At 41.5% G+C, this 14,931-nt stretch overlaps 1 protein-coding gene across 2 annotated transcripts in view; it reads left to right on the top strand.

Moving 5' to 3' along the window:
• impa1 (inositol monophosphatase 1) overlaps nucleotides 1-11,437 on the top strand; it is a 34,430-nt gene extending 22,993 nt beyond the window's left edge. For both annotated transcript variants that reach the window (XM_078540654.1, XM_078540653.1), the window contains exons 7-9: nucleotides 2,440-2,548; nucleotides 8,391-8,542; nucleotides 10,752-11,437. In XM_078540654.1, the coding sequence (XP_078396780.1) occupies nucleotides 2,440-2,548; nucleotides 8,391-8,542; nucleotides 10,752-10,867 (377 nt within the window). In that variant the 3' untranslated portion in view covers nucleotides 10,868-11,437. The remainder of the gene's footprint in view (nucleotides 1-2,439; nucleotides 2,549-8,390; nucleotides 8,543-10,751) is intronic.
• Nucleotides 11,438-14,931: the final 3,494 nt, after the last annotated feature.

Genomic DNA, 14,931 nt, shown 5'->3' with positions numbered 1-14,931 from the left:
TCCTCATAGCTGAAGTTTCTCACCCCTGGCACCATTCTTGCACTCTCTCCAATGTGTTCACATCCTTCCTATAACGTGGCGCCCAGAACTGTACACAACACTCTAGCTGAGGTCTAACAAGTGTCTTATATAAATTCAGCATAACCTCCCTGCTCTTGTACTTTATGCCCCATTAATAAAGCCCAGGATACTATATGCTTTATTAACTGCTCTCTCCACTTGGCCTGCCACCTTCAATAATCTATGCACATAGACACCCAAGTCTTTCTGCTCCTGCACCCCCTTCAAAATTTCACCCCTTATTGTATATTGTCTGTCCATGTTCTCCCTACCAAAATGTATCACCTCACACTTCTCCACATTGAACTTATCTGCCACCTATCTGCCCACTCCACCAACTTGTCTATATCCTCTTGAAGTTCCACACCGCTGTCCTCTCAGTTCACAACACTCCAATCATTCATAAACTTTGAAATTGCCCCCTGCACACCAAGATCTAAATCATTAATATATATAAGGAAAAGCAAGGGTCCCAATACCGACCTCTGGGGCACTCCACTACAAACCTTCCTCCAACCTGAAAAATATCCATTTACCATTACTCTCTGTTTCCTATTTTTTTAGCTAATTTTGTATTCACGTTGTTACTGTCCCTTTTATTCCATGAGCGATAACTTTCTCACAAGTCTGTTGTGTGGCACTGTATCAAATGCCTTTTGAAAGCCCATGTACACTACATCAATAGCATTACCCTCATCGACTTGCTCTGTTACCGCTTCAAAAAACTCCTAGTTAAACATGATTTCCCCATTAGAAATCTATGTTGGCTCTTCCTTATCAATCCATATTTTTCCATGTGATTACTAATTCTATCCCAATTAATTGTTTCTAGAATCTTGCCCACCACTGAAGTTACACTGACTGGTCTGTAATTGCTGGGCTTATCCTTGCAACGTTTTTTGAACAAGGGCATAATGTTTGCAGTTTTCCAGTCCTCTGGCACCACCTCTGAGTCTAGGGAAGACTGAAAGATTATGGCCAGTGCCCCTGCAATTTCTACGCTCTCTTTCAATATCCTTGGATGCATCTCATCCAGTCCCGGTGCCTTGTCAACTTTAAGCACTGACAGTCAATTTAGCACTTCCTCCTTATCAATTTTGAACCCTTCTAGTGACTGAGTTTCCTCATCTGTCGCCAAGGCCTGGGGAGCATCTACCTCCTTGGTAAAGATGGATGCAAAGTATTCATTTAATACCTCAGACATGACCCCTTCGCCCGCGTGTAAATTCCCTTATAGGTCCCTAATTGGCCCTACTCTTCCTTTTACCACACTTTTACTATTTATTATTTTTACTATTTATATTCCTATATCCACTAGTCTTTGCCCGATAGCTAATGGGAACAGATTTTCTTTATATGCCTTATCTAATCCTTTGATAATCTTGAAAACCCTCTATCAAATCTCCCCTCAATCTCCTTTGCTCCAAGGAGTTCAACCCCAGATTTTCCAGTCTAACCTTGTAGCTAAAATACATCAACCTTGGAACCATTCTGGTAAATCTTCTCTTCGCCCTTTTAAAGACCCTCACATTCTCATTTGAAAGATCACACCTCCAGCTATGTAGCACTGCTTCTGTCGTGCAATGACATGGTAGTGCCTTTTTTTAAGTAAACTGATAACAATATTCAGTTTTAATTTTTTCCCAATTTCTCCCCTCTCTCCTATAAATTACTGTAATTTTTTATTTTTGTTTTCCAGTTTTCTGTTGCTGGGTTATAATTGTCATGGATACAGACAGCTCGCCAGTAACTTGCATAAATGGCCAGTCTTCATGTGCAAGCTTAGATGGCGAGTATCAGCAAGCTGTTTGATAGCTGAGAGCATTACAGCCCATCCAGTCATATTCTCACCTGATGGTTTTAGCTGCACAATTCCAGTATAAGTTTTCTTTCCCTAGCAGAGGGATGTTTAGACCAATTAATTCAACTGAGATCTAAAGCACAGCAGCACCATGAGATCCTATTTTCTGTATGGCTTAGCGCTTCAGTAAATGGTGTCATCATCCATTAAGCCAATAAGGGGAGGTGATCTTAAATTTTCTCTTCCCCTTTTACTGATCTTGATCTGAAAATTGACAAACTTGTCAGCCCGTGATTTTTGATTCTTAGTAGATTTGGTTGCTTGTGGAGGTCAAATTCCACCACAAAAAAAAATCTCAAAAGATGAAGAATCTAATAATTCCACAAGGGAATCAGGGAATGTGAAGTATTGTACTCTTTCTCATATGTCAATTTTCTAGCACTGATACATGATTTGCAAGTTACTGGAGAGCTCCCCTGTATCCATGCCATTATACACTCGCAACAGATTTGCAGTTAGATGATACTAATCATGCCATTGTTTTAGTTGAGTAATTGTTTGTCTTTTACATTTTGTAGACATAAGCAAAGCTCTTATCGTAACTGAGCTTGGGTCTAATCGCACACCAGAAATATTGAGGACGGTTCTTTCAAACATGGAAAAGCTAATTTCTATTCCGAGCCATGGGTACGTATTTTAATTTACGTAAAAGTCATTATGCCATATGTAAATGTGGACCGTTGTTCGTTCAGGTACTGCTTCAGCTGCAATAGGTAAAATGTTTACAATTTCTTTGCTAGAAAGTCTTTGGATGTACTGAGGTTTCACTTCTGGGACCAGTGTTCGAGTCTAGTCCAGACTTGTGCGGTGCAAGTCTACTACTGTCTGTTGACTCTAAAGGCCCTATTTGAAATGTGCTTTAGAAGTCTCAAATCCAATATTTTGGGTATGCATTAAAAATAAGAGGGTAGAGAGCTTCAGTATGTGAGGAAAAATCAAATGGGTGATGTCAAACTTGGATTTTAAAAACTTTCAGCCTGTAAGTTCAATGTTAGAAAGTCTAGAGTTTTGACCTTGGAAGCGGGGGGATGGGGGGGTGGGTGGTGGGGGGGGGGGGGGGGGGGGGGGGGGGGGGATGGGGAAAGTGAGGTGCTGAGCCGAGTGGGAGAGAGAATGGAGTCCATCACTTGATTTCCACCTTTGCTCTTTTTTTTTAAACTTCTTTTTAACCCTCCAAGACTTCTCTCTATTGTTACACTTCCTTTCACTTCTTCTCTACTCTCACTTGTTCTACCTTCCCGATTCCCTTCTCCAATCCTTCAGTGCTCCTCAACCTTCCTGCTCTGTTGCTACCGTCCCTGGCTTGATTCCCTCTTAGATAACTCTAGAATTTCCCTCTGTAACCTGGCATCCTTTGAGGGGCACTTGGCGCTGACGTATTAAGAACAGCAAACCCAATTTTCCCCATCCCAGTCTTTCATCAACATTCCCGCCCAATGTGCCCACTGGGGCTAATCTTGCCAATCCCCTTCCTTTTCAACCTACCCTTCCCACTGCTGACTCGGTGGACTCAGCTCTCACCACCGTGCTCTCCCTCCAGAATGTTCATTCACTCATGAACAAGGCCCTTGTCATCCGTGCACTTATTGTGGATGATTGCATCATGGCTTTAGCAGAAACCTGGCTGAGGAATGAGGACACCTCCATACCTGGCTACATCCTCACCACTTTCCTGTAAAGAACGTCATGATGCTATGTGGCGCTCGTAACCAAATCTCATCTTGGCCTGACCCCCTTCTCTGGCAGTTTCTCCTTCTCTGATCTTTTCATCTTGTTCCACCTTTCTCAACTCTCTTTCAAAATCATCATTCTCCATCGCCCTCCCAAGTACAATAACTTCACTGATTTCCTTCCTCAGTCTCTTCACCAAACAACTTCTCGTCCTCCATGATTTAAACCTCCACCCAAATCCTCTCGCGCTCTCTCTCTTCTTGAGTTCACTGCCTTCTCATTTTTCCTAAATCTCTCCCTCCACATAAATTCCCCAAATCATATTCAAGGCCACCCCCTTGGCCTTGTCATTTCATGTGGTCTTGTTAGTCCCATTATATCAGACAAGGATGAGGCCATTGCTGATCACTTCCTTGTACCATTCACTCCTCACATTCCCCTTCCATGTCCCCAACCCTACCTCTTTCTGTATCTGACCCTGGAAAAAACAATCCCCCAATTAATTTACAACTACATTTTCAAAATCCCAATCATTTAGCCTTTGATCCCTCCTCCCCCATTTACCCCATTTTTTTTCAGCTAATGATTTGCTCAACTACTCCCTCATTTCCACCGTTAGTATCCTAGCCCCCAAAAAATCATTATTATGTCTCACCCTGGCTGTTAACCTGGTACAGCCCTCATTTCCTCTCCCTAAGTCCAAGGGGGACAGACTTGAAACGATATGGTTTAGCGATCCACTGTCACATCAGGCTAGAGCACATAAAGTACTATCGGGTCCCATGCCTGCCTGCTCACCACTCCAGATCTTCCTGGAATGCAAATATAAACTTGGCTTATTTTCTCTACTCCAAACTGTCATTTTAAACCTCCCTCCCCTGTCTTGCACTCCCTCACCCCCAACACACAGTGCGAGAAGGTCATGGACCTTTTTGTCACTAAGGTCGAGAACATCCAGTCAGTTGCCTATGCCATGTCCGTCCCTCCCTCATGCCCAATGATTGCCCCCTGCCCTAGCCCTGATTTTGCATCTCTCCTAACACCCCTCCTGCCCTCCCTGAGCTCATTTTGTCCATGAGACTCTGGCTCCCTCTACCCTATTCCCACTAAACTTCTGACCTTCCACCTTCCCCTCGTGATCCCCATGTTAGCTGATATTGTTATCAGATTTTTCTCCTCAGGTATTGTTCTTCTCTCCTTAAATCTGCAATCATCGCTCCTCTCAAAAAAACCAACACTTGACCCTGCTGTCCTTGCAAATTACCACCCCATCTCCAACCTCTCTTTCCTTTTCAAATCTTTGAAATTGTTGTTCCCTCCCAAAACTGTGTCCACCTTTCCTGGCACTTCATGTTTTAATCCCTCAAATCAGGTTTTTTGTCCCAGCCACAGACTAAAAGAGCTCTGGTCAAAGTCACATGACATCCTATGTTACTGTGACAAAGGATTTCTGACAAAATAAACTATCCCTCCTCATCCTCCTTTACCTTTCTGCAGCCTTTGACACAGGTGACCAAGCCATCCTCTTCCACGCCTATCTATTGTCATCCAGCTGGGTGGAACTGCTGTTACCTGGTTCCATTTTTATCTAATTGTAGCCAAAGTATCCCTTGCAACGGCGTCTCTTCCTGAAAGGCTACCGCTGGTATTCCCGTCAACGATTTATCTTTAGGCCCCTCCACACTCTCTACATGCTGCCCCTTGGCCACATTATCCGAAGGCACGACATTTGTTTTCACATGTACGCTGCCGACACCGAGCTCTACCTCACCACTACCACTCTTGACTTCTCCACTGTTGCTAAATTTGCTAAATTATCAGACTGCTTATCTGACATCTAATATTGGATGAACAGAAATTTCCTTCAATTAAATATTGAGAAGATGAAACCAATTTTTTCAATCCCCACTCAAAACTCTGTTCCCTAGATACCATTCATGTCCTGGGCAAAAGTCTAAGATTAAAACGATCTTCTGTCATATTTGACCCCAAGAAGAGCTTCTGACCACTTATTCATGCCATCTCTAAGGCCTCCTATTTCCAGTTCTGTAACATCTTCCGACTTTGCCCTGTATCAGCTCAACTGCTTGTTCTTGCCTTCATTACTTCTGGAATAGACTATTCTAAAGCACTCCTGGCTAATCTCCCACAAACTACCCTACATAACCTTGAGTTGAGAGTAATATATTAGCAAAGATAGAGGATTGGTTAATGGACAGGAAGCAAAGAGTAGGGATAAATGGGACATTTTCCAGTTGGAAGGCTGTGACAGTGCTGCAAGAATTAGTGCCGGGGCCTCAGCTATTTACAGTCTACATTAGTGACTTAGACAAAGAGACCAAGAATATTGCATCTAAGTTTTCTGATAATACAAAGCTAGGTGAGAATACAAGCTATTAGAGAGGATACAAAGAGGTGGCAAAGAGATAGAGGCAGGTTAAGTGCGCGGGCAACAAGGTGGCAGATGGAAAATAAAAACAGAATTACCTGGAAAAACTCAGCAAGTCTGGCAGCATCGGCGGAGAAGAAATCAGTCAACGTTTCGAGGGAGTTACTAAGATGGGGAAGTTACTAATTTTGGTAGTAAGAATAGAAACAATATTTTTTAAAAGATGTGAGTCTTGTAAATGTTGTGTTCAGAGGACTTGGCTCTTTCTGTGCTGTAACTTTTCTATGGTTCTAAGAATACAAAGTTAGCATTCAGGTACAGTACAGCAATCAGTGAAGAAGGCAAATGGCTTTTTGGCATTTATTGCAAGGGGATTAGAGTATAAGAACAAGGACATATTGCTACATTGTACAGAGCTTTGGTGAGACCACACCTGGAGTATAGTTTGCACTTTTGATCTCCATATTTAAGCAAGGATATACTTGCATCGGAGGCAGTGCAGCGAAGGGTCATTAGATTGGTCCCTGGGATGAGAAGCTGAGTAAACTAGGTCTATACACCCTGGAGTTCAGAAGAATGAGAGCTGATCTCATTGAAACATACAAACTTCTGAAGGCGTTTGATAGGGTAGACACTTAGAGGTGGTTTCTCCAGGCTAGGGAACCTAGAACATGCAGGCACAGTCTCAGGAGAAGTGACCAATAATTTAGGGATAAGGAGAAATTTCTTCACTTAAAGCGTTTTGAATCTTTGGAATTCTCTACCCCGGAGTGAATGGTCCATTGTTGAACATATTTAAGGCTGAGAAAGACAAATTTTTGATCTCTCAGGGAATTAAGGGATATGGGGAGCAGGCAGGAAAGTAGAGTTAGGTCAAATATTGGCCATGATCATACTAAATGGCCGACCAAGCTTGAGAGGCTGTTTGGTCTACTCCCACTCCTGTTGTATCCTTATGTTCTGTGCTTGCTGACTTACATTGGCTACCAGTCAAGCAACATTTTGATTTTTAAAATTCTCATCCTTGCTTTCAAATCACTCCATGGCTTTGCCCCTCTCTATCTCTGTAACACCACAACCCTCTGAGATGTCTGCACTTATCTAATTCTGCCCTCCCCCAATTTTAATCACTGCATCACTGGTGGCCATACCTGTGGCCGCCTAAGCCCTAAGCTTTGGAATTCAGGCCCTTTCCATCTCTCTTTCCTCTTTTAAGACACTCTTAGAACCTACCTCTTTGACCAAGCTTTTAGTAATCTAACTTAATATCACTTTATGTGGCTCGGTGTCGCAATGCTCTTGTGAAGCACTTTGTGACATATTATTACTTTAAAGGCACTGTGTAAAAATGTTGTTGTTGAAACTGTAAACCTTGCTGATCAGTAGTATTGAATGTCAGTTGAGCTGGATAACTTTTATATACTAGTATGTGCAAGATTTACTTTGACTTCAGCCTATTTTTCATTCTTTGACAATATATGGATGTCGCTGGTTAGGGCAGCATTTATTGCCCATCCCCAATTTCCCTTGAGGAGGTGGTGGTGGAGCACCTTCTTGAACCGTTGCAGTCCATATGATGTAGGTATACCCACAGTGCTGTTAGGGAGGAGATTCCAGGATTTTGACCTAGCGACAGTGAAGGAATGGCAATATAATTCCGAGTCAAGGTGGCGTGTGGCTTGGAGGGTAATTTACAGGTGGTAGTGTTCTCATGCATCTGCTGCCCTTGTCCTTCTAAGTGTTAGAGGTCATTGGTTTGGAAGGTACTGTCGAAGAAGCCATGGTGAGTTGCTGCAATGCATCTTGTAAATTGTACACACTGCTGCCACTGTGCATTGGTGTTGGAGGAATTGAATGTTTAAGGTAGTGGGTGGGGTGCCAACTAAGCAAGCACTTTCTCCTGGAAGGTGTTGAGCTTCTTGAGTGTTGTTGGAGCTGCAACTCATCCAGGCAAGTGGAGAGAATTCCATGCCATGAATAGTGGGATGGGTGGTGGTTGTGGGGGGCGGGTTGTCATCATGAGGAGGTGTCCTTGCCCATGTTTGACCTTAATTCATGAGATTTCATGGGTCCCAGAGTCAATGTTGAGGACTCCGAGGGCAACTCCCTCCCACACTGTGTTGGCATCTCTGGTGGGTTTGCCCTGCTGTTGGGACAGAACAGTCCAGAGATGGTGGCGATGTTTGAGACGTTGTCTGTGAGGAATGATTCGGTGAGTATGACTATCAGGCTGTTGCTTGACTAGTCTTTGAGACAGCTCTCCCAATTTTGGCACAAGCTCCCGAATGTTAGTTAGGAGCTCTTTGCAGGGTTGACAGGGCAGGGTGTGCCATTCTCATTTTTGGTACCTAGGTCAATGTCCAGTTTCATTCCATTCATTCATTTACATACTTTCTGAATGTGTTTCAGAATTCGAGCTCTGGGAACTGCAGCTGTAAATATGTGCATGGTGGCAACCGGTGGTGCAGACGCTTACTATGAGATGGGTATCCACTGCTGGGATATGGCAGCAGCCGCAGTCATTGTTACTGAGGCTGGCGGTGTTGTGATGGATATATCAGGTAGTTTTGAGTTATGGATTCACTGTTTTACATGTAAATTAAACTTTCTAGCATAATATCAGCACATGGATTTTCTGGTAAAAGCAAACTCCTTCATATGAATGAATTCAAAACTTTAAAGCATTACTTTCTGATCTAGCACAATTGAAGACCAATTTAAAAGAGCAATGCACACATTTTTAAAATTGAGATAAATTGCCACATTCTTTGCACACCATCTGGTACTACTTTTGGTTTCTTAGAATATGCACACTTTTAGGTTCAAATCCCCTGCACTAAACTAAATTCTGCACATGACAGGCATACAGTAAGCCTCACTTTAAGTCACCCTACTTAAGGTTGTTTAGTTTTAAAATTGATCATTCTTTAGATATTCTCTGATTTACATCACGATTTACATTTTTACATCGGCATCGCATGCTGTGCAGCAGCATCGCCGTCGGCAGAGCAATGGAACGGTGATGTTGGGAGGTTTGTCTGCAAACTCAGGAATTGGTTTGGGAGAATCCCAGATCAGCCCTGCTCCCGCCCCACTACCCATCTCGCTCCTGGCTGCTGCCCCGCTCCCCACCCTGCTTCAAATGGCCAAAAGTGCTATTGATTCGCTATTTCTAAATCCAGGTAAGAGACTGCAGAGAGACTCACTGGGGATCATGGGAGAAACTCAGTGTGGAACCTCATGCCAGTGTATACATTAATTCTTATGGGAAAATCTGGCTCACTTAATGTTGTTTCGCTTAAAGTCACACTTTAAAGAACGCAACTAGGGGGTTAAGTGAGGAAATACTGTATACCTAAATGCATTGAACTGCTGTTCCTAATGGTGGCATGCCCCCCCCTCTCTCTTGCCCCGCTGTCATCAGTACCTTCTCAAACAATGTACCCTTACCCTCTGTCTATGAAAACCACTGCTCTGCTTCCAGTCTCCCTTTCCACTCCTTGAACCATTGTCCCCTAAATCCATGTCTATCTTTCCTGCAACTTGATTAGAATCGCAGAATCTTACAGCACAGAAGACGACCATTTGGCCCATTATGCCTGTGCTGGCTCTTTGATAGTCCCATTGCCCCGCTCGTTCATAGCCCTACAATCCCATTTCCTTTTCTATTTTTATCCAATTCCCTTATGAATGTAACTCCCAGTTTAAAATTCTACCATTAAGTTTCTGACTCTCCCAAAATACCAATACTGCCTTAACCAGTCACAAATGACATTTCTGTAACTGTAACTAGAGTGCATTATTCTTTCTCAACCTCTCTGCAGCCTTTAGCATGGTCAATTAGGCCAATCTCATTCCTCCATTGTCCAGTGGGACTGTTGCTGTCATGTTATTATAATGATATAATACTTTGGGCTTATTTACTGTACAAGACACAAGGTACCAATTGCTCACAAGGGATTGGGTAAATACACGTGTTCACTTATTAAGACTAGGCACATGAGAACAGTTATACATAGGTATAAAACTTGAAGGCATCAGAGCTGTGTGTCTGCTCAAAGCAAAAGTGAAACTAAGACTGGATCACATGACACATTTCCCTTCTGGTGATGTCATGCTGATATCTCTTTAATGTATACTACAACAGTTGCTTGGTTTCACTTCTATGTATATGATCATACACAGAGCATCTCAAACAATGGCATCTCTTCCTATCCCCACACTATTACTTCTGCAATCCTCCAATTAACTATCTTTGGGCACCTCCTGCTCTTCATCTACATCTTGCTCCTTGGTGACATCCTGAGCAGACATCAGCTTCCACATTGATGTCACCCAGCTCTGCCCCTCTCTTTCAATCCCACACTGTTTTTGTGTTGTTGGCCTGCTCATCCAGTCTCCGGTCTTGGATGTGTTGCAATTTTCCACAGTTAAACATTGAAAAACTGAAGCCATCATCTGCGGCTCCCACTTGCATGATGTGCCTTGAGATTTTTTTTTGTTTAAAGGTGCAATATAATTGCAAGTTGTAGCTCGTGTAATACATTAAACAAAATATAAAATTGCAAATCCATTTTCTGATAGTTCTACAGGCAGCACACCCCTAAGTTAAAACTAATGTCACCATTTTATCTTATCAGTTTTGTGTGTCTTTAAAGGTTATGTTGTGTCAACCTATAAAATTAAAGTACAACTAAATGTAAGATGAGAACACGCTGTTAAAAATGTTATCCCTCCTTTGGTCATTGACATTTCACTTTCTCTTATTAGGAGGACCATTTGATCTGATGTCACGTAGAGTGATTGCTGCAGGTAGCAGAGCCATTGCAGAGAGAATAGCACAAGAAGTGCAGATAATCCCCTATCAGAGGGATGATCAGAAGTAATGAGAAAATGTTTTTCTCAGTTTTTTTAAGTTTACTCCAGTTTAAATAGATTTTCAAACTTTCATTTGCAAATATACTAGGAATATCTCTGAGCCTGTCAAGTGAAATTGGTGAACTGGTCAGGCCAATCTCAGTAGCTGATGTATATGGTGCCAACACTGTGTTGATAAAGCTGTAACTTGCACCAATATTTTACAATGAAAGAAGCGGAGGCTGATCACAAATTGATGGATTTAAGTGATGCAACCAGAATTTGGATCATTGCTACCAGTAGTCTTGTGGGCACTTTCTTGCTAACTATAGGGTGTGGTATATAAACACATTCTGTAATTGTTTTGATGATGAATGGAAACGAGTGGATAAATTGAATGCAAGAAATATAATATGGGATAGAGTTTCTGCATCGAGTGCAATTGGCTTTTCAGGCATAAATTTTGCCTAAAATTGCATCCATTTTGAGAACTGTTTTTCTTCTCAAATTTCTGCTCCAACTCCTTTGCATATTGGCAAACCCAAATTTTATCACAATTCAGCAAAATTGGACAGTATTTTAGAATGCAATGTTTTTTATTTAGGAAATATTCCTTTTTATGTATTTAAGAGTAATAACTTTTGCAGTTTGATTACTACTGTTGAACTTGAGTTTTTCACACTAAATAAGCATTTTAATCAGTGTTCAGTCCACATGTGAGTAACCCAAATGTAAAATGCTAAAATGACTGAAAATATACAGAATCATTTCCTAGTTATTTTGGTGTACAGTAGACAGCTTTTTTAAAAAAAATCAATGGCTTTTAAAACCTGATTGTATAACATGTGAACAATGATAGTCAGATAAATATGTTCTGATCCATCCACCCTGTACCCCACAATTAAGATATTTTGTGATACACAAAATATGCATTCACCCCAAACCGAGATATCTCTCAGGCAAGGCAAAAAAAAGATTAAAAACCCAGTCCAAATTGAGGGGAAACCAATTAAAACTAGTCAAGGAGATCACTCCACTCCAGTCATGAATTCCCTACCTTTTGTAAGAGGTAATGTCTACTCTAACCAGGTTCAGCTCTCGCTTGAACAATAAAGCCTATCACTGCCCTTGTTCCCAAAAGATTCAGCTTATTTTTTTTAGAACCTCTTCAAAGGCCTGTAAACAAATACAAATAGCAGAAACTCCCAATAGTAATGGGGGCATGGCCAGTTTTGTGGACATGACTGGTTTCTAGCATGATGTTTTTTAAACTAGGGCATAAGATCACAGAAATGTAATTTGCGCTGAATGTAATTTACACTTAAAATGCAGTGATCTCTTGTGCATTACACTGATTTTGGGTGAATTGTGTCAGGAAAACCAGTGCAACCAAGTGGAAACTCTACCTATCCCTAGATAATAAATGGAGCTGGTACAAGTGTATAATCATTTATTCCAAGTATATTACACACGGAATCACTTGCTATTTTACTCTGATAATAAGACGTATTTCTGAAACTAATGAGAAATGAGAACTTTTTTTAAAGCCGATTTCTCCTTCATTCCATCCACGCCTGTTTGCAAGTTAGAAAGGAAAAGTTGTGTTCTGACTGGAGATGAAAATCAGCCCCACTCATTGAGCTCAGAATCTGATTCCTAAATTGATCTTTTGCTTTTCTTCAACCTAACTCATGCTGCGCCAGCTTGTTAGTTTTAACAATGCCACTCGCTTTTTAGTTATAAGGCTCAATAGCCCAAATATAATTGAGTGCAGTTTTTGCATAGTCTTCAACTTGCATGCATAAATTTGGCCTTCAACCATCTGCCCTTCATAGGGAACATTAAGGATGCTAGGGGCCCCCACTTCTGAGAATTATTAGATAGCTGTTGCAAATTTTATGTTCATCTGTTGTAAGGCATGGATAGTAGAATAACATGGTGTATGTACCAAACCACATTAGCATGCTGGGCCCACATTTCAGAGAAGGCACTGGCATTGCTGGAAGCTATATCTATGTTTTTAGGTTGCAGTCTAAGAAAGGCAATAACTACACCAAATAACAATTCCAACAAATGTAGTTAGAACCAGATATCATCATGACAAGCCAAGCATTTGATGAGGTTAGCAGGGCACTTTTTTCCTTCTGCAATATTAAGCTATTATGCCTGTGTGTACGATACCAGGAGTACCTGTGATATTTTACGTTGGAATGAAATAATTTGTGGTGTACTGTTATGTTTCAAATTGACCAGGTGCTATAAAAATGCAAATTTTAGTAAAAGGCTTCTATTTATAGTTATCCATGTTACAAGGTTAGACTGCTTAGACTGCTGCTGTAACTTCATTAGTCTGGAAGACCTGGGAGAGTGGTTCATGATTATAAACACAATGCAGCAATAAACACCAATAATAACATTAAACACCAATAATAACATTAAACATCCTCTTTTATATTTAGCGGTAGTATGGCACCTTGATTCTTTAGAGCTAAGGGGCTGCATTTTCCTCCTGCTGCTGCTACAGTATTGGGACAGGATTTCTGGGTCTGTTTTCTAGGTCAGGGGTCATTATGCATTTTGAAGCATGCTCCTATCGAGATTCCCATTAAGAAATGGAAATTTGCTAGTAGTGGCCATGAGCATAATCCAGGGGTGCTACATTAGCACTACGGCTGTAGCATTCATAAGAGGTGAGAGCCACATTAAAGGACAGATGAGCTCCAAAGACTACATCAAATCTCACTGAAGGCCTTGCCAGGTAAGTGCTGGGGGAATTACATGAAGGGAGAGGAGATCGCTACAACACCCTCTCCCTACATCCATGGCTTTTTAGTCACCACTGCAGGAACTACTGCCAGACTCCACCTGACTTTTCTGGAGAGTAATGTGAATAGGAGTGGAGAGGGAGGAAATGGGCCTGGAATCCATATTCTCCTTTTTGCAGCTGCATTTGTGAGCAGTGGACTGGGAAGGAGTGGTGAGCAAGAGGGAGAGAAAAACAGACTAGGATGAGAGAGGATTGTCCTGCGTCACCCAGAATTAAAGATTAATCTCCAGACCATTGCCAAGAGGAAAATATCATAAGGATATAAAAAGTGTATTTTAAATTTTGTTTAGACACTTGTTTACTAGTTATAAAATTATTTGAGGTGAAGAAGGCAGCTAACGGTCAAGAATCATCCAATCGGGAAATGAAGAATCTATTTGCCATGGGAATGACGTGAGGGGACATGCTGGATGACAAATGACAAAAATGTGGAGTGAGGTGGATGGAGACAAAAGGTCATGGGATGAAACATCCAAGAATATGTCCAAGCAGTGTTGGCAACTCAGGATGGGACAGTGAGGTGGCTCCCTTTTCCCTGTTTCTACCCTATCCAACATATTAGGGTAAAATTCAGCATTAAATGCCCTTCGGTTTGAATACGTGTATGTTCCTACTAGACCTTCAATCGGAAAATGAGTGAGATGAACTGTAATAGAACAAAAGTGTTAATTCTACAGACACATTAATTTTGCCTGAAGTCAATTAGGTGCTTCTGTTAATGTAAAATAGTATTAACTTACTGTTAAAGTCCAAACAGGGCACCATTGGAGGAATACCCCATGTGTCCCTGATGAGTTAGGCTAACCACTACAAGAATTTGCATTTATATAGCACCTTTACTGTAGTAAAACATCCCAAGGTGTTTCACATGAGTGAAATTTTGACAGTTTGACACTGAGCCACATAAAGGAGATATCAGTACAGATGACCAAAAGCTTGATCAAAGAGCTAGGTTTTAAAGAATATTTTAAAGGACGAGTGTGATTTTGGGAAGGAATTCCAAATCTTAAGCCTTAGACAGCTGAAGGCATGACCAATGGTGGAATGAAGGAAATTGAGGATGCACAAAATGTCAGAATTGGAGGAATGCAGAGTTCTTGGAGGGTTGTGGGGCTGGAGGAAGTTACAGACATTAGAGACCTGAAGCTATGGAAGGATTTGAGCCCAAAGATGAGAATTTTTAATTTGAGACTTTACTGAACCAGGAACCAATGTAGGTCAGCTACATTGTGCATAATTGGGCTGTTAATTGACACATGTAAATGA

Source organism: Cetorhinus maximus, chromosome 4 (genome assembly GCF_964194155.1).
Source record: "Cetorhinus maximus chromosome 4, sCetMax3.hap1.1, whole genome shotgun sequence".
NCBI lineage: Eukaryota > Metazoa > Chordata > Chondrichthyes > Lamniformes > Cetorhinidae > Cetorhinus > Cetorhinus maximus.
Note: the sequence above shows the minus strand (reverse complement) of the source record. Positions and strands in the feature narration are given on the sequence as shown.